Source organism: Passer domesticus, chromosome 2 (genome assembly GCF_036417665.1).
Source record: "Passer domesticus isolate bPasDom1 chromosome 2, bPasDom1.hap1, whole genome shotgun sequence".
Lineage (NCBI taxonomy): Eukaryota > Metazoa > Chordata > Aves > Passeriformes > Passeridae > Passer > Passer domesticus.
Genome location: NC_087475.1, coordinates 28,925,702 through 28,951,133, shown reverse-complemented (window position 1 = coordinate 28,951,133; position 25,432 = coordinate 28,925,702). Strand labels below are relative to the sequence as shown.

Sequence of the window (25,432 nt, the reverse complement as noted above, 5' to 3'; positions counted from 1 at the left end):
GCCAAGGGGCTGGGATTTGGGAGAGGCAGAATAAACGCGCCTTTCACGCCCGGCATCCCCTCCAGTCCCGCGGCTCCCGCGCTCCCAGCCTTGGTCGCTTCTTGCCCTGCTTGCAGGAGGCAAGGCATGCTGAAATAAAGAGAAACTTGTTCTGTGGCAGGAAAGGTCGTTTCTTCTGGCCAGGCATTCCCATCCCGGGAAGGAGACAGGAAGCATATTGCATTAAAGGTAAACTGATAAAATATTTGTATGCTGGAAGCAGGGGAGGAATGTCAAAAACGTGTCAATGTTCTTTAGAAAAAATTATTGTGGCGTCTTACTCCTTCCCTGACAACAACTGTGGGGTGTCATAAAGAAAAGTTTTAGCCTTCAGTGATCTGTAGCCTCATGCAGGACATTTTCCTTGCTGGAAGGATGCTCTTTGTCTGTCTGTGCACGCTTGTATGTGTACGCACCGGGGTGTGAATGCGTGCTCTGCAGAGGAGGAAATGACCAAAAGTATTAGAAGTGAGCGGACTGATCCCCATAGAGGGGATATTAGCAGAGTCTCTGGGAAATCTAATGTTTGTTTGTTATTACTATCTTTGTTGCAGCTGACCAGTGAGAAAGTAACTAAAAAAAATCACTTCTTTGATGAAATGTGCAGTTTGTAACACAGATGTCTTATGGTTTGTGTACTTCTCTAGATTTGTCACATTCCATATTAAAACTTGCTTTTCATGCTGCTACACAAGAGGACTGAAGAAGTAATTTATAGGTACAATTAAGAATGCCATGTTTGGGGAATAAAGGGAGAATATTTGCAACGAAAGCAAGCTTGACAATTGAGTGGTTCAGCTTCACTGTGATTCCTAAAAGCAAGCTGAAGGCAGTAGCCAGAGTGTACTTTTACTCTTCAACTCTGATCATCAGTTAATGTGTTTGCCCCACCTCCTCAGGCTGGATTTTACTCATAGTCCAGATAGCCTGAAGACTTGAGCCAGGTTTGCAGAAGACATTAAAAACTCAGTGATGCAGCTGCAGCTGCAGTGCTCCAAGGGCACATGTGTCCCAACCCAGCCACAGCATCCCTACAGCTGGACTGATTAAAATTGTCAGAAGTGACAGCTCAACATAATCCTGCAGGAAAATGCTGTGCTGCAGGCTGGGCAAGAGGACCTGGAGCAAGGCAGCCTGCTCTGTATGTGCTGTTTGGAGGCATGTGGCTAAATCAGGCACGGGCTGCTCCTAAACTCTTTGAACTGAACTCATGCTAAGACCTCCTAAGGTCTTGGTTTCAGCCAAGCTATATTCTTGGCCTCAAACAAGTGCCTAATAAAGAAGACCATTCTCATCAATAAGTCTTACTTTGGACTTTTTAAAGAATCTGTCTTGTTTAGGGAAGTTTTGGTAGGGTGGAAGGACACCATGAAGGACACCAGTGATGGGCAGATAATGTTTTTTAAAAAATTGGCATGCAGAGGTTCTGCATATTTTACCATTGCAATTTATTCACATACATTCATGTATGTCTACCTGGAGAGTTTTAAGGTGACTGTAGAATGATCTGTGCTACAGCATGAAAATTCAAAGGGAAACATCTGTCATTAAAAAACAATAGGAAAAAGCATTTATTTAGCACAGGCTGAAATACAGAAATGTTTGCATGCTGTGTTTGGCTTGATTTACTATAGGGAAGATTTACTGATATAAAGAAGCATTGTCTGTAAAACACTGTGTGGGGTCTGCTGTTTTCTGGGGCTTCTCACCTGAATGTTCATTTGTGTGTTCCAACACATTGACACTCTGTAATAAATCCACCAAGGCATTTTTAAAGGCCTCATACTCAATGTATTTTTTTAATATGGCTTCATTCCCTGTGAATACTAATGTGGATATATAGAGATGAGAAGCTTTCTGATGACAGACAGATGGGATGCCTTTAAGGCTGTGTCAGTGGCCTCTGAAAATATTGATTGCCAAGTGTGGTTACTGAGAAAAGATGCTGAAACCTTTGGAACTGAACAGTTAACAGAGCATCAAACGTGGATTTTCAGTTATAGGAAGGATAAGCACTTACGTCAGTCCTTCCCTGTGGCAGCCATTAAATCTGGTGGTTGTGTCTCAGTGTAGCTATGGAAGATGCACATCTGTGTTCCTTTGCACATCTGTGTTCCTTTGCTGTGCTTACAGAGAATATTCTTACCACTCACCACACAGATTTCATCCTCAGCAGGAGGATGAGTTTTCATTCTAGGCAGGAGGCACAAGCACAAGTCTTTAACTTTGAGGAGTAAATGGAATTTGTCAAGGCCTTGTAAAATCACTCTTGCCTGTTGGCCTTTCTATTGTTACACCAGTGCCCTTTGTCTCCTCTGCCTCTTACAGCAGCCTCTCTGTTCCTTGTAGTGCTGCCATCAGCCACCAACCTTCTTTGGGTATTGCCTGAAGCCACTGCTGAGCAATTGACAGGAAAACTATATTGGTTAGATTGGAGAAAAGCTGGCTTCAGTTGGCATTTTTGTATAAATTTGGAGAAATCCACTTTATAGGTGATTTGTGAATGCACAAACTCTACACTACCACCTGTCTGCTCCTTCCTTTCGTATTCAAGAGAGATGCATTGATTTTAAGGCTAGATGACATCACTCTGGGCTGACCACATGCATAATTCAGGTCCTCTGACATCCCTGTATAAAGTCATATTTCAGGATCAATAAGAGTACCTGTGACAGAGACTGTCTTTTGACAAGAAGAAAACCTCTTAATTAAGAAAGATCCACATAGCCCAAGACAATTCTTTAGAAGTTGTTCTCATATTGTTAACATCCATCTGATGTTTCCCCTTAGACTCCGAGCCCATTACACATCCAATTAGGTTAAAACTACTTCAAAAGAGAGGCTGCTCCACTACCTGGACATGCATTGTCTATGCACAGAATTCAAATATCAGTAAGCAAAATACATATGTTTCGTAAGTGTAGTTGTTCTTGTCATAAACTCAGCCTCAGATAATTTAGGATAATTTGTTCCTGAAGCTGCCTATATGGTAGGGAAAGGGAATAGGAAGATACATTTTCCAACATATTTGCTATGCAGAAAATGTGCTCAGATCTTTGATTAATATTCCTCGTTTGTATTGTTCATTTACATATAAGAGTTTAGTCCTCTGTAATGAGAGCTTATTTTTAAATGAAAATATGTGATATTTAAGTAGAGACTGGAGACGAATAGGGGAGAGGGATGAAATAATAAGGGTTGGAATTTGTTCATAATGAAACCAAAATGAAGGTATTTTGTCAGTTTTTGTTTTAATCTGTTTCTTTTTTTAGTCTTGCCTGGAGTTGCCTGCACGCTCACAGGGAAATCAATCTGTGCCTTGGGCAGTGGGATCTATCCATGGCTAGGGACACTGATGGATTGTTTCATATATTGAGACTGTAGGTTTGATGGGAATCCTATAACAATGGTGACAGCAGTGGAGATTTGAGGGTTTTGGCTTCTTTACTAAAATACATACCTTACAACATGTGTTCCTTCTTATCAGACAAAAAGTCCTCTCTCCACTCTGTAGTTCTCTCTTCTTCTGCTATGTATTTCTTGTCTCTTTTGTGTAATTCTCTCCTTCCTCTTCAAACATCTCAGTATACATCGCTTTAAGTACAAAATAAAATTAGTAAACCGTGTAAGATTGGTATTATGGAAAAGCTTTTCCATGGACATATTTAGTGGCTTTGTAATGATTCAGTGATTTGGTTGCATATGGTGCTTTTTTTTTAAAGTGTAAAATAATATTTCATGACATGGCCAACTCAAACCCCATGACAAAAATTTCATATGAAATAATCAGGGTAAAGGATTGGCTTTACTAAACCCAAGGACAATATTGTATTTAAAATAGCAGAACCACAACTTTTCTTATCCAAATGCCTAAATTTTGCAGAGCAGCTGGTCAGGCCCAGTCTCTGAAAATTGTGCTATCGTAATGGGTATGGTGTTCTTCAAAGCATGAAAAAAAAAAAAAACCAAACAAACAGCAGAAAGCTTCCTATCTGCTCCTATCTCCTCCCTGCTGTACAGCAAAGCATTGGAGTCATGGTCGCTGGAGGTTTTTAAAAGATGCATGGATTTGGCACTTAGAGTCATGATTTAGTGGTGGACTCAATAGTGGAAAACTCGTTGTTGGACTCCATGGTCTTAAAGGTCTTTCCCTACTCAATGTTTCTATGATACAGTGATCTTACCATGTCTGGTTAACAAGTGATTATCAACAACAGAAGTTCAGAAAACAGAACGTCTTCACAGAAAGGGTAACAACATTGGAATGGACTCCCTGTGGAGATGGTGGAGTCACCATCCCTAGAAGTGTTCAAGAAACAACTGGACATGGCACTGCATGGCACTGCTATGGTTTAGTTGACCATATTCTATGTGATTTCCAGCATCAAAATTATATTGCTGACACTACATCTACTTTAATCAACATAAAAATTACAAGTTTAAGTGACCATTTTTAAGAAGATTTTTCTATTCGAGTTATAAGTTAGTAAAAATAAAGAGTCTAATACCACTGTGTGGCCTCCCCCAATCTATCATAGAGTCATTACTGTGCCCTTGTCATTCTGTAATGTAAAATAAATCCTCAAGAGTTTGTCTGGGTGTTTACTCACTGCTGTATGGCTAAACCCTAACCTGGACTCACACATGAGAGAAAGAGATTGGTGGCATCAGGGCATTATCTAGTTCAGGTCTTCCCCAGTACCAAATGCCATTCAGGAATATGTACTACACTTGCAGCCCATTTTAGCAAATAATTGCCAGGTAAAAGCATCTTTGGATTGTAGCCATTAGGTGGTAACATTACCTAATAAAAAAGCAGTCACTGTCCTTCTCTCAGGAACAGTACTTCAGATCTGCCATGAAGGATGTGAAAATGTGTTAAACCAGAACAAAGTTCTTCAAAGCAAAAATCACTGTGGTCCTCATTAAAATAAAAAAAAGGAGTCGGACACAAAGATTTGTAATGGCAGATCTTGAGAGAGGAGGAGGTGAAAGAATTTTGTGTTGGTTTTGGTAAAGATAAGTGATTGAAGTGCTCATTCCCACTTGAAGAATTACATGCTCAGAATTCCTCTCTCTGAAGCTGATTAACTTTCAGATTAAAGTTGATATCTGGTCTGGGTCAGAAACTGAGTGATCTGACCAAAAAACCTGTCATGCCTGCCAGGACATTTTTGATGGAAGGGAAACAACGTGCTGGAGATAGATGGCAGCATCTTATCTCCTCTGTGCCATCCTCTGTGGCAGGGGTTCCAGGGCAAAAAGCAATTATGCCAGTGCCTCAAGGAGTGAGCAAGGAACTCCAGAGGCCTCTCCACACTGACCAGTGCAGGCAGGCTCTTCTGCTTGGTTGATGGAGAGCCAGCGTGGGTTCAGGAGTTGTGCAGTCCTACCAGCATGAGGAGAGCTACTGTGAGCTGGGTCAGGCCCCTCACCAAACACAGATTCAGGAGAGCAAAGAGATGGGGATGAAATGCCCACCTTTCCAGCAGAGCCACGTTTCTGTATAACAGTGTTTTGCAATGTCCAGACATAGAGTGGGATCTAATCTTTCTGAGATAAATGGGATTTCTTAGGGCTTTTGTGATTAAAAATGCATGTGTGCACCAATACTTGCAGGGTGGGTACCTAAATGGTCACAATAGGCAAAAAACTTCCCCTCAAATTTCCACAGCTTGCAGCTACCCACCCTTTGAAGTCATTGGCGTCCAGGGACAGCTGGATGCAGTGGGACTTCACGGGGGAAGATTAAAGATGTCACTATCTCTTACTCAGCAGCAGCATAGAGGTAGTACAGAGAGTGCATTCTCCTGGAAACAAACTGAACTGTAAATCAGAGAGTTAATCCAACATCAGATGGGCAGAAGAATGGGCTTGTTCACAGGCAGGGCATTGGTGAAACCAGGAAGCACAGATATAAAGCAGAGCCAGCAAGAGCGGCCACAGAGCAGATCAAGAGAGGTGTAAGGTCATGTGTGATAAAGCCAGGAAGACAAGTGAGGTTTCTGCTCTAATAACCTGAGAATCATGCTCCAAGCTGCGATGCACTGCTTGTTCCTAAGGCTCCCAAGGGCTCATTTTTGACCCGAGGAGAGAGGAGTCACCTGTCCTCTGCTGCAGGTGACTGCTGCATTTTGTATTTCAACTGTTTGGGCAGACGTTCTGCATCCCCTGGGCCTGCCTCGGGCAGGCTGGCAGTGCTGCTGGAAACTGCAGCCCATGTGATCCCAACCTGTCTGAGAAGGCAGGCAGGGGAAAGCAGGTTGTTTTGTTAATGCTGAAAATGCCTGGCATACTCCAGGCAATGTTCCTGCTCCTCTGCTTTGAAACGTGAGCTTCAAACTGAGCCAAGGGTGGCAGCAGCTCTCTGGGATGTCCCCCTTTTCCTTCCCCATGAAACTGCACACAATTTCTCCTATTTGAAATAAAACCCATCAATTTTTACAGCACGTGCTGAGTACATGCACGTTGCTGCAGGTCTCTGAGGCTCATGGCTGTGCTGGTGAGGTGACATTGGAGCTGCACAGGGCTTGCCCTGATGCCCAGTATTGCTGCAGCTCCTGGAGCTGTGGGGGCTGAGAACAGGGAGGGAAACCTTGCACAGACCTGTTACAGATTCACCTGTCACTGTCCCAGGCTCTTTGCCCCTCAGAAGGGAAACCTGTTCTGCTACTGAACTTCCCTGCACAGGCTGAAATCCACTCTGGAACATGCCCGCATTTTAACTGCTGTCATCACTAAGATTTAAGATTTTTGGTATTTTGCATTTTATAATCTTTGAGTAGGTGCATCTTGTTTGTTGGGAGGGTCTGGTTTGTTTGTTTGTTTTTTTTTTTCATTTCTTCGGGGTTTTTTATGAGAGTGTGTGTACAGTCTAGATGCGAATAATAAAATAAGGCAATGAACACAAGTAAAATATTGCTCAGAAATAAGAAGCATAAAAACTAAGTATCCCAAATCACAGCAGTAAAGGAAAGAATGATTTGAATGAAATCAGGCCATGTCAGAGAAACAGGTATTAATGTAATACAATCCCTCTCCAACTCCTTTCCTGTTAAATCTGACATACACCCTTGCTATATGCTTCCAGGTTTATCCTAAACGTATGCTGGAGGCAGTGGAAGAGAAAAAAGAGAAAGATTTCTTAGAGAGAGAATGTTTTTATCCCTCTGTGGAAAGGAAGCAGCCATGATCTGATAACATTGCTGAACTAATCTGCTTCTCACTGGGTTTATCACCAGAGCAGTAAGGTAAATTCTGCAGTGAGGGCAGCAAAGTACTGTCAGTCAGTGAAGGGAGGAGGATGGACAGACCAACTGACACCATTTCTTATCTGGCAGGCTCAGGTAGAAGCTGAGGAAAATATCAGTAGTAGCCAAGCCGAATAAAAAAAATCCCAACAACTTTATTTTATGCAATTTTGTATGGAAAATATTTTATTACTAAAATGGACCAAAGAAATAGTGCAACCAGTTGAGATGCAATGGCTGAAATGTGTCCCAAACCATGTGCCGAGGACAATGAGATTTACAGCTGACAAAACATAAATTTTTCCTAAAGAAAAGATATTTGCTCTGGGTCTTGGGGCTGGTCCTGCCTCTGCCAGGACATTCTCTGGGGCAGTGGAAGAAATAGTATGAAACTCAAAATATTTTGGAAAGAACTGACTGATGATTTAAATATTCTTCCTTCTGTTTGGAAGGAAAACACGGCTCCTGCAGTTTTCTTGGAACAGGCTGAAGAAAATTATTTGGAGTACCAAGTGCCTCTACCCTAAGGCAAGCAACCTGGACAATATGGCTGGGAGTTTTATGGAAACCTTATTAGCAGAAAGTAATAATTTTCTGCATGTTAGGAACACTGTTCAGTGCTGCCATGTTCTTGATCAAATTGATCATTTTAGTGGATTGTTAAAATCTACACGGTGCTTATTTGTAAAAGATGAAGTGTCAACTCTTTCACTCCCTGGCCAATTTCCAACTTATCTCTTTGCCTATCAAGTTATGATGACATTGTGCCTCATTATTTTATCCTAACTCTCATTATATTTGGTGGGAGGGTTTTCTTGAAAATCCAACACTGGGAGCCCTTTGATTATAGACGCATTTAAGCTGCACTGTATTTAAGAACATAACTGTGTTGAAACACTTAAAATCATGAATCCTAATAAAGAAAGTGGGAAAGAAACCAAGATCAATCTTTTCTGTGTGTTTTTCGTTGTGCTTGGAATTACTGAATATCCTTGAATAGCCATTACTGATATTATCTCTTACATTTTAATGAACAAACCACAGTTCTCTCAACAGCTACTGTGATGAGAGGCAAAAGCAGAGGTGTCTCTCCTATTCAGAGATCTCTTTGTACAAAATTTTAGGCAAAATGTAGAATATTAACTACAGTAATAATAGTAAAACACTTTAAAATTCAGGATGCTTTGACCCACAGATTACACTCCCCCCCCCCACCCCCCAAAAAAAAAAGTCTACCAGAATTTCTTCAGTGAGGTCCTTGCCTTGCTCCCGCCTGTATATTCTTGAAGTCAGGTTCAGAGTGGTTTCCACTGGATTGCTCCCAAATTTTGCCTCAGGCTTGCAAGACCATCGTCCTCAGTCTAACTCCATGCTGGGAAAGTAATGAACCCACCAGTTCTATCCTGCTATCCTGCTGCAGGCTTCCTTCCAGTTCATGGTCTTTGTTATGCTGAGGGGCTTGATGGAGTTTACACCATGCTGAAAGGGGCCCTGCTCACTGCTCCTCATTCCAGAGCTGTCTGGGGAACAGCCCTGCTGACAGCATTAATTAACATCTTTCAATGAAATTTCAGCATCAAGGGTCTACTACTGTCACCAGTGGTGATGAAAGACATTTAACCAAATGACATCATTGGTGCAGACTTGCTTACCTAATGCTCATGCTTGAGAATGCTGCCCAACCATGCCAGCAAAGAGCTTCCAGCACTGGTGTGCCAATGGAGGAAAATTAAGGCCTAAAACAAGACTTAAACACCTCCACACACAGAATCACAGAATCACTAGGTTGGAAGAGACCTTCAAGATCATCAGTCCAACCCATGCCCTAACAGCCCAACTAAACCATGGCACTGAGTGCCACATCCAGTCTTTTTTTAAAGACATCCAGGGATGGTGACTCCACCACCTCCCTGGGCAGACAACTCCAGTACTTTATCATTCTTTCCATAAAACACTTTTTTCTAATACCCAACCTATATTTCCCTTGGTGCAGCTTAAGGCTGTGTCCTCTCATTCTGTCAGCTGCTGCCTGGTGAAAGAGACCAGCACCCCCCTGACTACATTCACCTTTCAGGGAGTTGCAGGGAGTGATAAGGTCACCCCTGAGTCTCCTTTTCTCCAGGCTAAACACCCCCAGCTCCCTCAGCCGTTCCTCACAGGGTTTGTGTTCCCAGCCCCTCTCCAGCCTCGTTGCCTCCTCTGGACGTGCTCCAGCATCTCAAGGTCCTTCCCAAACTGAGGGGCCAGAACTGGACACAGCACTCAAGGTGTGGCCTCACCAGTGCCCAGTACAGGGGAAGGAGGGTGACCTACCTGCTCCTGCTGGCCACACTGTTCCTGATCCAGGCCAGGATGCCCTTGGCCTTCCTGGCCACCAGGGCACACTGCTGGCTCATGTTCAGCTGCTGTCACCTGAACACATGGCTCATGTTCACCCCCAGGTCCCTTTCTGCCTGGGCACTGCCCAGCCACAGCATCCCCAGCCACAGCATCCCTGTAACACTGCAAGGGGTTATTGTGGCCAAAATGCAGGACTCAGCACTTGGACTTATTAAACTTCATCTTATTGGACTCTGCCCATCCATCCAAACATTCCAGATCTCTCTGCAGAGCCCTACTACCTTCCAAGATATTGACACATGCTCCCAGCTTAGTGTCATCTGCACTCAACACCCTCATCCATGTCATCAATAATATTGAACAGAACTGGCCCCAGCACAGAGCCCCGAGGACACCCCTGGTGCCTGGCCCCAGCTGGATGCAGCACCGTTCACCACCACCCTGGGCCCGGCCATCCAGCCAGTACCTAACCCAGCACAGAGTGCTCTTGTCCCAGCCCTGGGCTGCAGCTTTTCCAGGAGTGTGCTGTGGGAGACAGTACCAAAGGCCTTGCTGAAGTCCAGATACACAACATCCTCAGCCTTTCCTGCATCCAGTGACCCATCCATGGGTCACTTTGGTCATAAAAGGAGACCAGGTTGGTCAAACATGACCAACCCCTCCTAAACCCGTGCTGGCTGGGTCTGATACCCTGGCTATCCTGCAAATTCTGTGTGATGACACTCAGTATAAGCTGTTCCATAACCTTATCCAGTACTGAGGTCAGGCAAATTGGCCTATAATTACGAGGATCCTCCTTCCCAAACTTTTTATGAATGGGTGTCACACTGGCCAGCTTCCAGTCCTCTGGAACCTCACCAGTGAGGCAGGACTACTTGATAAATGATGGAGAGCAGCTTCTCAAGCTCATCAGCCAGCTCCCTCATCACCCTGAGATGGATCCCCTCTGGTCCCATGGATTTATGAACATCCAAGAGGCTCAACAGTTCTCTGACTGCCTCTTCCTGGATAACAGGGAGACCATTCTGCTCCCTGACACCATCTACCCACCCAGGAGGACAGTTGTCTGGATAAGCCATCTTCCCACTAAAAACTGAGGCAAAGAAGGCATTAAACACTTCTCCTCATCTGCAGTTACTAAGTTGCCTCCCATTCAGTAGAGAACTGAGGCTGGTCTTACCCTTCCTTTTGCCAGTAATATATTTGTAAAAAAAATTTATATTATCCTTTACAAAAGTTGCCAAATGAAGTTCCAACCAAGTTTTGGCCTCTCTAATTTTTTCCTACATGCCCTAGAAACCCTCTTAAGTATTTCCTGAGATATCTGATCCTCCTTCCAAAGATGATACATCCTCTTTTTATTCCTTCAAAACCTCGTTGTCCATCCAGGCTGGATGTTTGCCTTGTCAGCTCATCTTTTGGCACACAGGGACAGTCTGTTCCTGTGCCATCAAGGTCTCTGGTTTAAAGTACACCCACCTTTGTGAACACCTTTGTTTTTTAGGGCTGCTTCCCAAGGAACTCTCTGAATAAGTCATCTAAATAGGCCAAAGTCTGCCCTCTGGAAGTCCAATGTAAAAGTCTTATTGATGTTCCTCCTGATTTCACCAAGTATCAAAAACTCTAACCACCACAGCTCCCACCAGCCCATCTCTATTTGCAAACCAAAGGTTTAACACAGTCCCTCCCTTGGTGGGCTCACTCACCAACTGTGACAAAAAGTTGTCATCCACACACTCTAGGAACTTTCTGGACTGCCTCTTTTCTGCTGTATTAAGTCTCCAGCAGATGTCCTGCAGGATAAAGTCACCTACAAGAAGAACAAGGTGATCTTGGTGATGCTGAAGAAAGGGAGGTTTTAAAGAGAGCAGTGTCACTGCTGATGGAGACATCCCAGGAAAACACTGCAGTATTCCAGCTGTACACACAGCAACTGTGGTTTTTCATGGTAAATAACAGGAAGGGGTACTGCAGGCATGTAAATAAACTTGGATATTCACTTGGGGGTAAATACTTGGAATAACAATGCAGTAGTTGCAGGCTCAGCAGAAAAATATGAGTCTTATTTCAATACTTGGGCAACATTGCCTCAAGTCCTTATTACAACCTGAAAAGAAATAGAGATTGCTACTGGGAAAACATCAGTCACCTTTCACCCCACCTTTGAAAAGAAATGCTGTTATGCTTTCTTTACTTTATGTCAAAAACTTCTGTCCCCTGAACTGAGAAAGTGACCTCTTCTCGAACATACTGCACTCACTTTAAACCTGAGGGTTATAGTCTTCTGTCAGTCACTTCTTCCATCACTAGAGCAATGAATTTCTACAATAACCTTGTACTTGAGTCAATCCTTTCTCTGGGTTTCACAAGATTACATTTCATCCCAGCAGTTTCTTGACTCATCATGGTGTATCTACTATCCAGAAGAGATTCTGTACTTTATATTTCCTTGGCTGAGAGGCACAAAGAACCTGAAGTTCTGCAGAGCCCCAGCTCTCACACAAGGCTTGTTACAAACCAACCAGCTGAACAAAACACCCTTTGCCATTACCAGTATAGCAGTAAACCATGAATATTCATTAATTACTGCCCTGGTTTTATAAATTAACTCCATCACAGCTTTTCCATGTAGTCTTGCATATGTGCTCTTCACTTCTGTCCCTTCTAGCTATATTCTGCAAATAGCTATCCCAAAAGCTCTGGTGGTTTGAGCAAACTGGCTGTCAGCGTTAACCTGATGAAAGAGTGCATTGATTCAGGAGAAGGGGCTTTTGCTCCAGCACACGGTGCTGTCTGCTGACACTTGAAGCATGGGGCTACAGGGGAAAACCACTCAAAAACAGTGACAGAAAAGACAAACAAGTTCTGGTTCACATTTGCAGGGAGTTGAGCTGGGACCCCAGCCTCGCACTGAAGTGCTTCCAGGACGGGGATCGGAAAGGTTCTGCTCCCTCCTGCTTTCTCTCTCTGTGGGATGATGTGGCTCCTGTAGAGAGCAAGAGGCCCTTTGTGTGGAGCTGTTGTTTGACACTGCCACTTGAACTGTGATACTAGAATCATGGAATGGTCTGGGTTGGAAGATGATCTCATTCCAACCCCTCCCCACCATGAGCAGGGACACCTTCCCAAAGACCGGTTGCTCAGACAGCCCCATCCAACCAGGCCTTGAACACTTCTAGGGATGGGGCATCCAGAACTTCTCTGGGCAAGCAGTTCCAGGGTCTCACCACCCTCACAGTAAAGAATTTCTTCCGAATATCTAAATGAAACCTCTTTCAGTTTGAAGCCCTTATCCCTTCTCCTATCACTTTATGCTCTTGTAACAAGTCCTTAAAAAAAGGATGAGCAGAGATGCCTGAGCTTTAGCTCCGAGGTGCTGGGGGATGAAGGGCAGCAAGGGAAAAGCTTTGAGTGCAGATCCAAGTGATTTTTTTTTTTTCAGAAGAGGAAAGATATGTGGGGAAAACAGGAGTGATTTCCTGAAGCAGCATTCAGGCTGGGGCTGGGACACTGCTGAGGGACCAGCCTGCTCTGGTGATTCTTCTGCATTTTACAGTGAGTGGAGAAGCCAGCCATAGGGTCTGGTCCCACCCCCAAGATCTGCTGTGCCTGTCTGTGTTCCACATCTCATCTCAGGGAGTTGCCACTGCACAGTTCCCCCACCATGCACTCGTGGCTATGTATATATATACACACACATATTCAATGTACGTATTTATATACAACTGCAATATATAGAATGTGCACTCTGTGTGTGTGTATTCATCTGCAACTGATCTGGAACCAATCCTTCTATCACAGAGCCAAGGCCCCAGCACCTGCCAGATTTCTCACAAGTGGTTTACAGAGGGAGCCTGGCTCTCCCTTGCTCTCTGCTGGCACAGGTTCAGCAGGAGGTGAGATGCTCATTATGGTCTGAGTGCTGTGGGTCTCTGCTGTGAGGGAAGAGAGAGGTTTGTGTCTTAGGATGGGTGAGGAATTCATTAGGAATTCATCTGGGGTGTTTCTGGCATCTGCAGGGGAACAAACTGATAGAAGATTAATTCACCAAGGGAAGGTTCAAGTCCAAATTAGGTAAAGGCAGGAGTAAGTTTAGGCACCATTAGAGTAATGGAACTGCTGAGCAAGAGCTCTTAGTTTGTCAGTTTGGCTTTTGGTCCCTGAGTACTTACAACAAACTAAAACTGCCCATATGTAGAAAAATATCCAAATTATTTTAAAAAGCTAATCAGGTAAAATGCATTGTGATTGTCTGTGGGTTTGGGCGATGAGGGGAAGGGAGACATAGAAAACCCTGAACTAAGTCACCTTTGGTTGATTCTGTTTAGTTTTTCCATCAGGACAATCTCTCCATTTCCATGCACTGTTACAAGGATCTGACAAACCGGGTTTATATCGAGAGCAATGTGAAATGACACGCTACAGCCACTTTTATTTTTTTTTTAAACTCCCCTATCAGAAAAGCCTGCATAAACCGCTGAAAGGTCTTTACCAGTCTCGTCGGATCGATTTTGTGTAACTCCAATAAAAAAGTTCTTCTGGGAAGTGGCCGGGCAGACGGGTGGGTGCCTGGTCCTGCCCGTGGGAATGTCCCAAGGGCTGCTCCGAGAGCGGAGCCCCGCGGCATCCCCGGGCTGCCGGTGCCTTCCCTTCCCTTCCCTTCCCTTCCCTTCCCTTCCCTTCCCTTCCCTTCCCTTCCCTTCCCTTCCCTTCCCTTCCCTTCCCTTCCCTTCCCTTCCCTTCCCTTCCCTTCCCTTCCCTTCCCTTCCCTTCCCTTCCCTTCCCTTCCCTTCCCTTCCCTTCCCTTCCCTTCCCTTCCCTTCCCTTCCCTTCCCTTCCCTTCCCTTCCCTTCCCTTCCCTTCCCTTCCCTTCCCTTCCCTTCCCTTCCCTTCCCTTCCCTTCCCTTCCCTTCCCTCCGCTCCCCCGTCCCGCCCCCATCTCCATCCTCTCCGTCTCCTCCCGCACAGGTGGCATTCCTCTCCTCTCCTTTCCTCTCCCCTGCTCTCCTGTGCTCTGCTCGCCGTCCCTGCCGCGATGCCGCCGCCGTGTCCCCGCGGGGCCCTGCCCGGAGCCTCCCTCCTCCTCCTCCTCTTCCTCCTGCTCCCGCTGCTCTGCGCGGCCCCCGGTGAGTGAGCGCGGCGTGCGGGACTCGGGAAAGCGCAACCTGGGGAGCGGGAGAAACCTTCCCCTGGCATCCCGCGTGGGGAGAGCCTCCGGACGCCCAAGCCTTGCGCCAGTCCGGCATCTTTTTGAAAATATGCTTCTTTGCCGGTGACTGAAGCGTTTGGGAACAGCCGAGCGCTTGCGGGTCTCCCGTTGCGCTGGCAGTCTGGGGATCAGCAGGATGACTGCTTCGGTGTGCCTCGGGGCAGGATGCCAGGCAGAGTTTTGGAGCGCTCTGGTTGTCAGCACAGCCCTCACCCAGCGACCAGGGGCTTTCAGCGTTATCGTGCTGCTCTGGACGCTGGTACTGGCACCAGCTGCAGTTTTCTGATGAAAAATTGAATCATTTACTTGGTGAAGAAGGCCATTATAGGGTTTACCTTGCCAAGAGAGCTGGGGAGAAGATGCTGGAGGGTCAGAAGCTTCCCTGCAGTGTATATTGCATTCAAGTGTGGAAAGGGGAGCAAAAAGAGCAAGTTTCTGTTTTGCCTCTTGAACTGGAGCTATGACAAAAATACTTCTGGCAGTTTTTGAGAAATAATCTTTGGTGGTTGTTGTTGTTATTTCATTCTCAGTAGATATATGCATTTTATTTTTATTGTCTAGATGCTTCAAGGGGAAATAAGCTTAAACTGATGCTTCAGAAACGAGAAGGTAAGTAAAGAGACAGCAAAGTGCTTTCCTCTGTTTTTCCTCGGAGTCAGTTGCTTACAGTGGAAGCTGTGGATGTCCCTGTACCTCCAGCTCCAGGAGAGCAGATGGAGCAGGAGGCTGCAAGCACAGGGCCACACTCACCACGGGCCACACCAAAACCTCCTGAGCCTCTGCCTGCATGCCTGTTTGGGACGTTGGGCTGGAGGCTCTGCTTAGCACAGCTCCCTCTGAAATCTGGGGTTCCCAGCCTCAGGCATGCTGCCTTTTCTCTGCACAACCTTTTCCAATGTGTGCATGGCAGACGTGGCGTTTATCTATTTGGGGCAGTTACAAACTTTTCCAAGGAATGCATGGAAATACTGCTGGCTCAGGCACAGGGAAGAATATGTGCAAACCTGGCTTGCCTCTGATGCCTTGACTTGCTCTTTTTGTCTTCTTGGCCCCACATGTGCTTCCTTTTTGGAAGACTGCTCTCTTACAGGATAGATGATGGCCAGAGGCCCAGCAGTCAGAAGCATGGGATGGCTCACTGGTTGAGGGAAGGTGGTGGAAACGATGCCAACTGGGAACATCCTGCACCACAGCAGATGCAACATCCCAGAAGTTTTGGCCACCTCCCTTCAGCCTGCTCTGTGGCTGAAGCAAAGAATTTATACCCCCACAGAGGGGACTTCAACTTCCTGCCAGGCTTTCTAATTTTGTTCTGGGGCTTTTTTCTGGCACCACTCCACACCTCTTGCCAGAACTAAAATAAATATCCCACCCACCTCTGTTTTCCTTGTGTGTGGGGTCCTTGTGGTACCATTCTGCAGGGCTTTTGGGAAGATAGGAGTGACCCTCCTGCACCACAGCAGTGGCCACTTTTTTGTTCAGGTCCCCTGGGGAGAGGGACTGCCCAGGGAGGGCTCTTGGGGCATGCAGACCACATGGCTTAGATCAGGAAGAACTGCAAAATTGATCATGCAGGGAATATGCAGCCTCTTTAATTCCAGCCTTGCTCCCATTTTCTGGTTGGTTTCTAAAGTGAGCAGGCCAAGCACACAGTACTGCCTCCCTTGCTGGCAGTGTCCCTTGTGTGAGGGCTCATTCATGGGACATTTGCTTAGCTGTCCCTCCCAGCAATAACTTAGCTGTCCCTCCCAGTTCAAGCTCATGGTGAGTTATCAGTTTCCATTGCAGGACAGCCTCCTGTTTCCCACTTACTGCAACAACTCATCTATCACTTTCATCTTCAGAATCTCCTTCTCTCTGCAGTCCTTTGCCTTCCTCTCTGAGTCTGCCCAGCTCCTGCTTCAGTGGTTTTCTTCACATCTCCACTTGACTTCCTTGTCTACCCCACTCTCTTCCCTCACATCCTCCAAAAATCCCATGCACACCCATGTTCCTGATTTCTCCCTCATTGAAATGAACCATCTGAAGGCAAGACTTCTACTCCTACACACTTATTGTTTCACAGCCAGATTAATAATACCATGTTTTATCATTTCTGTCTGTGGCCAGGGGCTGGTTAGTCACAGAATCATAGAACTGTTAGATTAGAAAAGATCTCTAAGTTTAGGTCCAACCATTTATCCAACAGAGCCACACTCACAACTAAACTATGTCCCCAAAAAACCATGTGTCTTTCAAACACTTCCAGTGATGGAAATTCCCACCACCTCCCTAGGCCATTTGTTCCAAAGCTTGACCACTCTTTAAGTGAAGGACCTTTTCCTAACATCCAATCTAAACCTTCTGTGGCACAACTTGAGGACATTTCCTCTCATCCATGACTTTAGGAGGTGTATCAATTCCTGTAGCACCCACAGCACACTGTTCTCAGGCATGGAGCAAGCCAGGAGGCACATCTGGGTCTGGCAGGTTGGGGGCATTTCCCTCATATAGGCTGCTGTGAAAACCTGGTGGGCTTTCATTTCCAGGCATACAGGGCATTGGGTAGTACTCATCTAAATGCTACTTTTTTACACATCTGATTCAAGAAATATCTATCCTCTTAAGTGTTTCTCCCTTCACTCTAATATGTTAACAGTGTTTCTCCAGCTTCCTTAGCCATTTTAACTGCACCTCTCTTCTTCAACCCAATTTCTGCAACTGTACCACTTGGGGCCAGTCTCCTGCTCTCTCCTGAAAGCACAAACACACAGTGTATATGCTCATTGAATTTGGGTGCTTTTATTTAAATTCCTCAGTTAGCTGCTGTACTTGAGCTCAGAAATGCTTTTGAAGAATCCAGGAGAATGAGGGTAGCAGTGAAATCCTATTGCATGGGTGATTCCTGGGTTTATTACTGTTACTCTGCTACAGGCATTGCACTGGCAAGCACAAAGGCAATGGCATGATGTGAGAATCATTTTCTTACTTGCTGCAAGCATACACTTCAGGCTGACCAAAAATTTCCTGGCATGCCTTTTGTGGGGGGGATTAATTTCAGCCCCTGCTGCTGCGAAGGCCGAGGTGTCAGTGAAGGAGACGGCAGCCAAGGCGTTCCTGAGCAGCCTGAGGCGCCAGAGGCGCCAGCTGTGGGACAGAAGCCAGCCCGACGTGCAGCAGTGGTACCAGCAGTTCCTGTACCTGGGCTTCGATGAGCAGGTCAGTGTCAGAAATGGAGAGGCCTCATAAAAAAAGAGAGGGGAATAGGCAGGAGTAGAGCAAGGAAGATTGGGCTTAAATGAAAAAAAAAAAAAAAAAAGAGCTATTTAGATTAGATATTAGGAATAAATTCTTTACTATGAGGGTGGTGAGGCACTGCAACAAATTACTCAGAGAAGTGGTTGATGCCCCACTCCTCTAAAGTGTTGAAGGCCAGGTTTGATGGGGCGTTGAGCAACCTGGTCTAGCAGAGGGTGTCCCCACCCAGATTTCTTCTTTAAAGTGTCAAATGTCACACAGAAATATAACCTCTGTTACATGTTAGAGATTCTTGCATTATTGTATTAGTAGAAAAAAATTACTTTAAGGTTTTGTATGGACTTCCTGCCTGCTATCAAACTTAAGCTTAATAAATTGCAATTGGACATATGAACAAAGGTTGCTTTGTGGAATAGGTGGCCAGACTCAAAGCAATCAATCGTATTTCAGGAAAGTAATTTCCTGTCCGCCTCAACCTGATCAGCTTTTAAACATTCTGAGAAATCCACACCAAGCTGGCTGTGACTGGCACTCCCCAGTGAAATGGCACTGACATGCACCCAATGCACACTTGTGCCTGCACAGCGTGGGCAGCTCCTGACCATCATGAACTGGCAGCTGTGCCTCCACTCTATATGTGAAAGGAAAACCATTGGATAATATTCAGTCAGCCTCCCTGCAAATGAGAAGGACACATTTTTTAAAAGCACTCTATTTGTAAAAACACTGGAGTGGAATCAAACTCTACACAAAGCTCTACTAAATAGATACTGGAATAGGGCAAAAAAGTGTGTTTGGTTGCAGTCCCACATGTAGAATAATTTCTGCTTTTAATAAGAGGTAAAAATAGTTATAGATGTTGAATTCTTGGCTTCTGTCAGCTGCATGAATATGTTTAATGAGATTGCATTGGCACAGGGAAGCTGAGTACATTTTAAAGCTTCATGCTATGTGGATTGCTTGGAAGATGAATGCACTCATTTTCAAAGCTGCAACAATTAGAAAAATAATCCTTTGCTTGAGCTGAAATAATGAAGGATACTTTTTTTCTAAATTCTCCTGGATATTATGTGGATGAAAGTCACTTCTCAACAGCATGGCTACATCCCCCTTCACTAATAGAAATAGGAAAAATAGGAAAACTGGTTTTATATACACTGGAAGGTGAAGACTGGGGGATAATACCAAAAGGAACAAAGACAAACCATGCAGAAAAAGTGAATTCTCCTCTGAGTTCCTGTCTGCATTTCAAAAACCAAAATGAGGCCTGTTGTGGGATACAATGAATCCACTTAGTAGGTTTTCTTGAGTATTAAGACACAGTCTTAACAATGAAATAACTGTTTGCTCCAGCAAAGGACTTGGTCCATACTTATCCATTGTGTATTTGCAAAACCTTTTTTTCCCCCCAAATCTCAGCCAAAAATATTTCCAAAGCGTCATTCAGATGGAAAGGCTTTGACTTGGCAAGTATTTGATATCCTTGCACACTATTTTTCCTCTGCTGTTGTGAGCAGAACTGAAATGCTTATTGCATTTCCATAGCAGGAAGGCTGCATTGCACCTTTGTTTTTACCTGTGCAAGGTGAGAGATCAGACAGAAAACAAAAGCCTGTTGCACCCCAGTCAGGGACATTGCAACTAAAGGCACGTGGCAAGGGAGAACTAAACCTTTAGATTTTTTACTGTAAAATACTGAAAAAATTCTACAGTCCACCACTGACAAGGTAATTGAAATATTAAAGGTGCACATTTCACATGAAGGTGCTCTCAGTTTAAGCACTTTGCAGTGGGCAGGGGATGTGGGGCTGGGTCCAGGGTGAGGCTGGGCAGGACAATTCCTGCACACAGGATCCTGATAATCCCATATGTACAAGTAACAAAACCCCTTAGATCTAAAGATTTCATTTATGACAAATTAAAGGATCCAAATTTCTGACAGAGGCTCTTGCACCACTTCAGTTTGATCTCATCACTGTAGTTTCAGGCTGGAAGGGAAATGCTGTCTTTTTTTCTGGCAGAAATTTGAAGATGACATCTCCTACTGGACCAACCTGGGGCGTGCTCGTAATGAATACTACGGTGGGTACTACCAGCACCACTACGATGAAGATTCTCCCATTGGCCCACGGAACCCACACACCTTCAGGCACGGGGCAGGCGTCAACTACGACGATTACTGATGCCATTCACCCTGCTGCACTGGGCGAGGCCGAGCCCTCCCCCAGTCAGGATGACCTGCTTTTTCTTCTACTCATGTTAAACAGAAGGAGGAAAGGATCTGCCAGACTTTGATGAGAGCAACATGACTTTTTTTTAAAGGTTTTTTAATAGGTTACAGATAACAGTCTTTCTTTCTATCATTACTTAGTAGTACACTATATACAAAAAGTGTTATAGAAATAAAGCTTTTTTGATAATCAGGTTGCCATTATTTAGTAGACTTCATAATAGCAAGTTTAATTCCAACTGTATTACTACAGATTCCTTTTTAGAGGTTTTTTTCTCTTGCTGTCCTACAATCAATTGCAAAATTACATTATATCATCTACTTTGGCATATAGAATACATAATATTAGCCAGTACATTTAAGATGTGCCTTCCCATTCACATTTCTATTAACAAATAAATCCAATTATTCTTGGGAGAAAAGAAACAAAAGGTTTCCTGTCAATTGAAGTGCTGCTTTGTTGCCTCCTCTGCCGTTTCCACACCCACAGCATGCAGCCCTCCAAGCCTGACATGGCACTTCTGCAGCTCCTGTTGGGTCAAGGACACAGACATTTACAAAAGCTAAATTCAGGGCAGATGAGCTTGCCTACCTACAAAGCCTGTGAAAGGATCCTCCAGGGAACAGGCTCAAGGCAGGAACTTGACTTCAGCAGTAATTGCTGAGGCACAGAGCTTCCAACCTGAGCCCAACCCCTCCCAGGCACAATAACCCAAAGGTTATGTTTGCTGAATACTCCCCTTTGTGTCCATTCCACTTAGTGTCAAGCTTTCAGCCTAGCTCAAAATAGGGAATAAAACAACAAAGTAAGCTATTTAAAATTAAGTTAGTGTCACACAGCATCCAACACAATTCCCTGACATCATAATTTCCTACTGCAAAATTCCCTCTACCCCAGTTCAGACTGAAACATGCACATTAAGCTGAGCATCAAGATATATCAGAAACCAGGCATCTGTTAGTGAAACACAGTGGATTAAAGAGGGAAGAGGGATTGTTGCTGGCATCATGTATGTTAAGAATCCTGAAACACAACTAATTTTTGTATCACAGCAACATCAGTGTGGGAGTGAGATTTCAGCTTGTCAGGGGCTTCAGGAGGAGCTGGGCAGAGGAAAGCACTGCTGGCACTTGACAAATGCAGAGGCATGGGAAGGGGCAGGTGAGGAAGGCTGGCTTCTCTGACTTCTGGAACCAAAGAATCAGGATAAAGAAAGATTAAATGTGTTCTACCAACTGTAGCAGTCAGAGAAGACAGCATGGATGCTTTAGCTGTCTCTCATCTAAAGCTTACAAGAAATTTCCAAAGCATGTATGATGGCATTCTTTATGCTTCACTACTTTCTTAATTCTGAATGAATTTCCTAATCTTTTGCTTAAAGCCCTTGTTGTCTGCTGGACTGGTGTGTAGGAGGCGCAGCCCAGCACTACGCAGCTCCCTGCAGGAACACTTCCCAGGAGACAGCTCTTTGCTGAGGGAGCCAAACTCAATGAATATGTTGGTCACTTCTCTGCACACACAGAGTCACGCTGGCCTAACATGCTCCAAACCCTCAGCCTTCCCTAGGCTTAATCTCAGCAGAAGCCTTAAACCAGTTTAACTGGTTTAAACTGGTGTGTTTCCAGAATTCTTGCCAGTTTAACTGGTTTAAACTGGTGTCTTTCCTTGGTAGAAGAGCCTTTATTCCAAACACGGAATAATCACATTCTGAGTCCAGCACAGACTCTTTTGCACAGTTGGAAAACACCTATTCCTAGAAGAATACTTTCATTTTGTATATTATCCAAAAAGTGCACTGAATTTGGCAACGTTTGAACCATGCTGGTAATTTCCATCATTTCCCAGAATTTACAATTGGGAATTCAGACCAGCTGAATAAGGAAGAATAAAAAAAAGTGCTGTAAATAAAGACCATCCCTCCCCAGGCTTTTGTAAACTCTGTCCATTCCTGCAGGCTGACTCAGTCTAGCAGCTTTCTGTGCCTTGCAGGCTCACAACCAAATCTATGGTTTCTGTCTTCTGAATTCTCTAAGAGGAGAAAAAAAAATCCTTTTCATTATATTGTGTTGCAGGGTTAAGGAGTGGGACAGAGCTAACTTTCTACATAACAACACATATGATAATATGTTTTAGCTTTGTGACTAAACCAGCGTAGGCAGAACACAAATGTTTTTGCTTTGGGTGACCAGTGCCTGCACAGCCTGTTTTCCACACTGACCCCCAGCAGTCAGGCTAGGAGTGGGTGAGAGGCCAGGAGTGTACATGGGTGAGAGCTGACCCAAACTGGACAATTCCAAACGATGTAATGCTTGCTCAACACTAAACATTGGGAAGAAGAAGAAGAAGAAAGAAGAAGAAGAAGAAGAAGAAGAAGAAAGAAGAAGAAGAAGAAGAAGTAAGAAGAAGAAGAAGAAGAAGAAGAAGAAGAAGAAGAAGAAGAAGAAGACCACCAAGAAGAAGAAGAAGACCAAGAAGAAGAAGAAGAAGAAGAAGAAGAAGAAGAAGAAGAAGAGGAGGAGGAGGAGGAGGAGGGTGGGTGGGTGCTTTGCCTTCCACAGAAGTAATTTCTCAGAGACTGGGTGAGCACCAGGTTTGCTTGGGAGAGATGGTAAGTGGCCTTTGTAACACTTGGGTTTTCTTTACTTCACTCATTAAACTGCTCTTACCTCAGCCCTCAAGAGTACTCATCTGATTGTCCAATTCTCTCCCACTGGGGCAGGAGGAGGGAGTGGCTCTGAAGGCACTTTGCTGCTGGCTGGGGTCACTCACCACAAGGCAGTAGCTCTGAGGTGAGGGCACCCTCCTTCTTGCAGAGGGGTGCACCTGCCTTGCAGTGCAGCAGTTGCAATGACAGATAGCAAGCAAGGATGAGCAATCAGGCTTGGGCAAAAGGAGGAAGATTACTGGGGAAAAAATCATCAGATATGCATGGAGTGCTTCAAAGTTTAATTTCCTTTGGCTATTTCTGTCCCAAAACATAGACAGAACTGTGTGCCTCCTCTTAGCATTTCCATTCTGCTGTGCAGACAGCACAGAGCACTTCACATCAGCATCACCCTCAGCCATCCCAGCACTGACATAACATAACCTCTCCAGCAAGACAGAAGAGCAGCAATTGTTCATTGTGGCTCCTTTCAGAGCAGGAACAGCTTGGCCATGCTCCAGTGCTTCATGTTTCAAAGCCTGATGCTGCAACATCCCTGAGTTTGTCCATGTTAGCCAGGCAGAACCATCACTCACAGGGCAGTGCTGCCTCCTTTGCTGTAACACCTGCCAGCAAACCACTCTGCCAAAGAATGGAAGTATTATGGCTGTGCCTTTTATTTTTTTTTTTTTTTTTTTGAGGAGGAGGAGGACAGGTCAATCATTCCCTTTAAGTTCCTACATGTTGGGGATGGGGGATTGACACTTCTATCCCAGAGCTATTTCCCAGGTGGAAGATGTAGCCTTTCTTGCTTAAAACAGTTTTCACTATAATGGGGTGGACGGAGCCCAAACTGCTGTGCATGGCTTTGACAGCACTTTAAGGCCTCTGTTCCCTGTGATTTTGTGCTTTGGATCTTCCAGCTGTTTCAGCCATGGTAGGGACCAGAGTGTTCAGAGGATCCTGCTCCTTGCTGAAAAGCATGTCAGCATCTAGGGAAAACACTGCAAGAATAAACAAGCTGGTTCCTGTCCCAGGCTGTATATGGCAACAAACCAAGATGAATAGAGACTTGTCAGATCTGCTATTATGAAATAAGCAAGAGAAGGACTGAGACAAGGAACAGAGAACCAAAATCTGGTGTTTTTTCCAAGAAATATGAATTGTTATTTTAGCAAAGCGTCCCTGTTGATACAGAATTGCATTCAGGAGCCTCCTGTCACATAGAGCTCTGTTTTGCTTCAGAACTATTGCTGCTCTTCATGGTAGCTCTACAGAGTCAAGAGCTGCAAATAAGGTATTCCCTTCTGCCACCTGAAATCCCCACACAGGGAAATGCTCACAACAGAGGAACTATGGATTTGTGGCAGCTACATTCCCAGCAACTTCAGGGAAGGGATGTATGGTTGTTAGGGCTAGCAGTGTTGAGTGTACAGTTCCCTTGCAGTTAACAAAACATCTTCTTCCTGTGGACCAGCCCCTAACAACCCTCAGAGACATCCTGGCCTCAAGTAGCACTGAACTCAATACTAGCAAGGTTGGGGACTGGCTCAATCCATCAAACTAATCGAAGCCTTGTTTTGCCCTCTCTAGCCTGCTCTCTAAGGCAATTATGCCTCTTTCAGCTTTGAAACTCAATTCAAACCCTGGCAAAAAGTGAAGATTTTTTTCCCAGTATATTACGTTTCTAAAATTTATTGAAAAACTAGATTAAGACACATAAATACCCAGATGGCAATGAACTCACTGGCTACTAAACCCACCAGTCTATATAGGTTAAGGGAAGCTGCAAACACCTTAGACACAGAAACTACCAGATCATTATTTCCCCATACAGCAAAAAGTTAGGCATGAGGCTTTTCTAGATTACATATTCATGGAACTACTTAAAATAAATTAGGTCTGCAAGCCCCTCTGCAGCTTGTCTGTAGACTAGCAATGTGGCTGACAATGCTCCTTAGTAGCCTACATAAAGAAATAAAGGAAAAATACATAATGCTTGAAATAAATAATAAAATCCAACTGTGGATCTCATGCTGTTGTAACCTCCAGCAGCAGGAGTGGTCCTACTTGTGAGGATCAAAGCATGCTCAGCAGCAGGTGCCTTGCAGACCTTTCCTTCTGGAAAGCTGGTCCCACTCAGCAGCACCAAGCTGGCTGGTTCCCTCTGCTGCATTGTGTGTTTCTTCCTGAGAGTGAAGACTTGCACCCAGTACCAGCTGAGCTGCCCATTTGTACAGTAAATTGTGAGTAAAAAAGCACCTCAAGTTTGGTCATGTTAGTTTTACCTTGTTTGCCTGAGCAGACAACAGCAGAAAATTCCAATTCTTAAAATTTCTAAAGGAAAAAAAAAATCCTTAGAGCATGTCTTAGCTTCATTTACTCCTAAATCCTGTATTTCCAAGCTCTCAGTGCTGTATTCTACTACTCCATCAAAAGTGGCTCTTCCCGAGAGGCAGCAGCTCTTTCTTACCTGTGGTTC

The 25,432-nt window shown here is 44.7% G+C and overlaps 1 protein-coding gene across 1 annotated transcript; it reads left to right on the top strand.

Annotated features, from left to right (window-relative positions):
- On the top strand, positions 1–22,628 carry ECRG4 (ECRG4 augurin precursor). Its single transcript, XM_064407975.1, has 5 exons — positions 1–228; positions 14,598–14,755; positions 15,400–15,447; positions 17,879–18,036; positions 20,097–22,628. The coding sequence occupies exons 2-5, from the start codon at positions 14,665–14,667 to the stop codon at positions 20,256–20,258; spliced, it is 459 nt and encodes a 152-aa protein (XP_064264045.1). The 5' UTR covers positions 1–228; positions 14,598–14,664; the 3' UTR covers positions 20,259–22,628.
- The last annotated feature ends 2,804 nt before the right edge of the window (positions 22,629–25,432 follow it).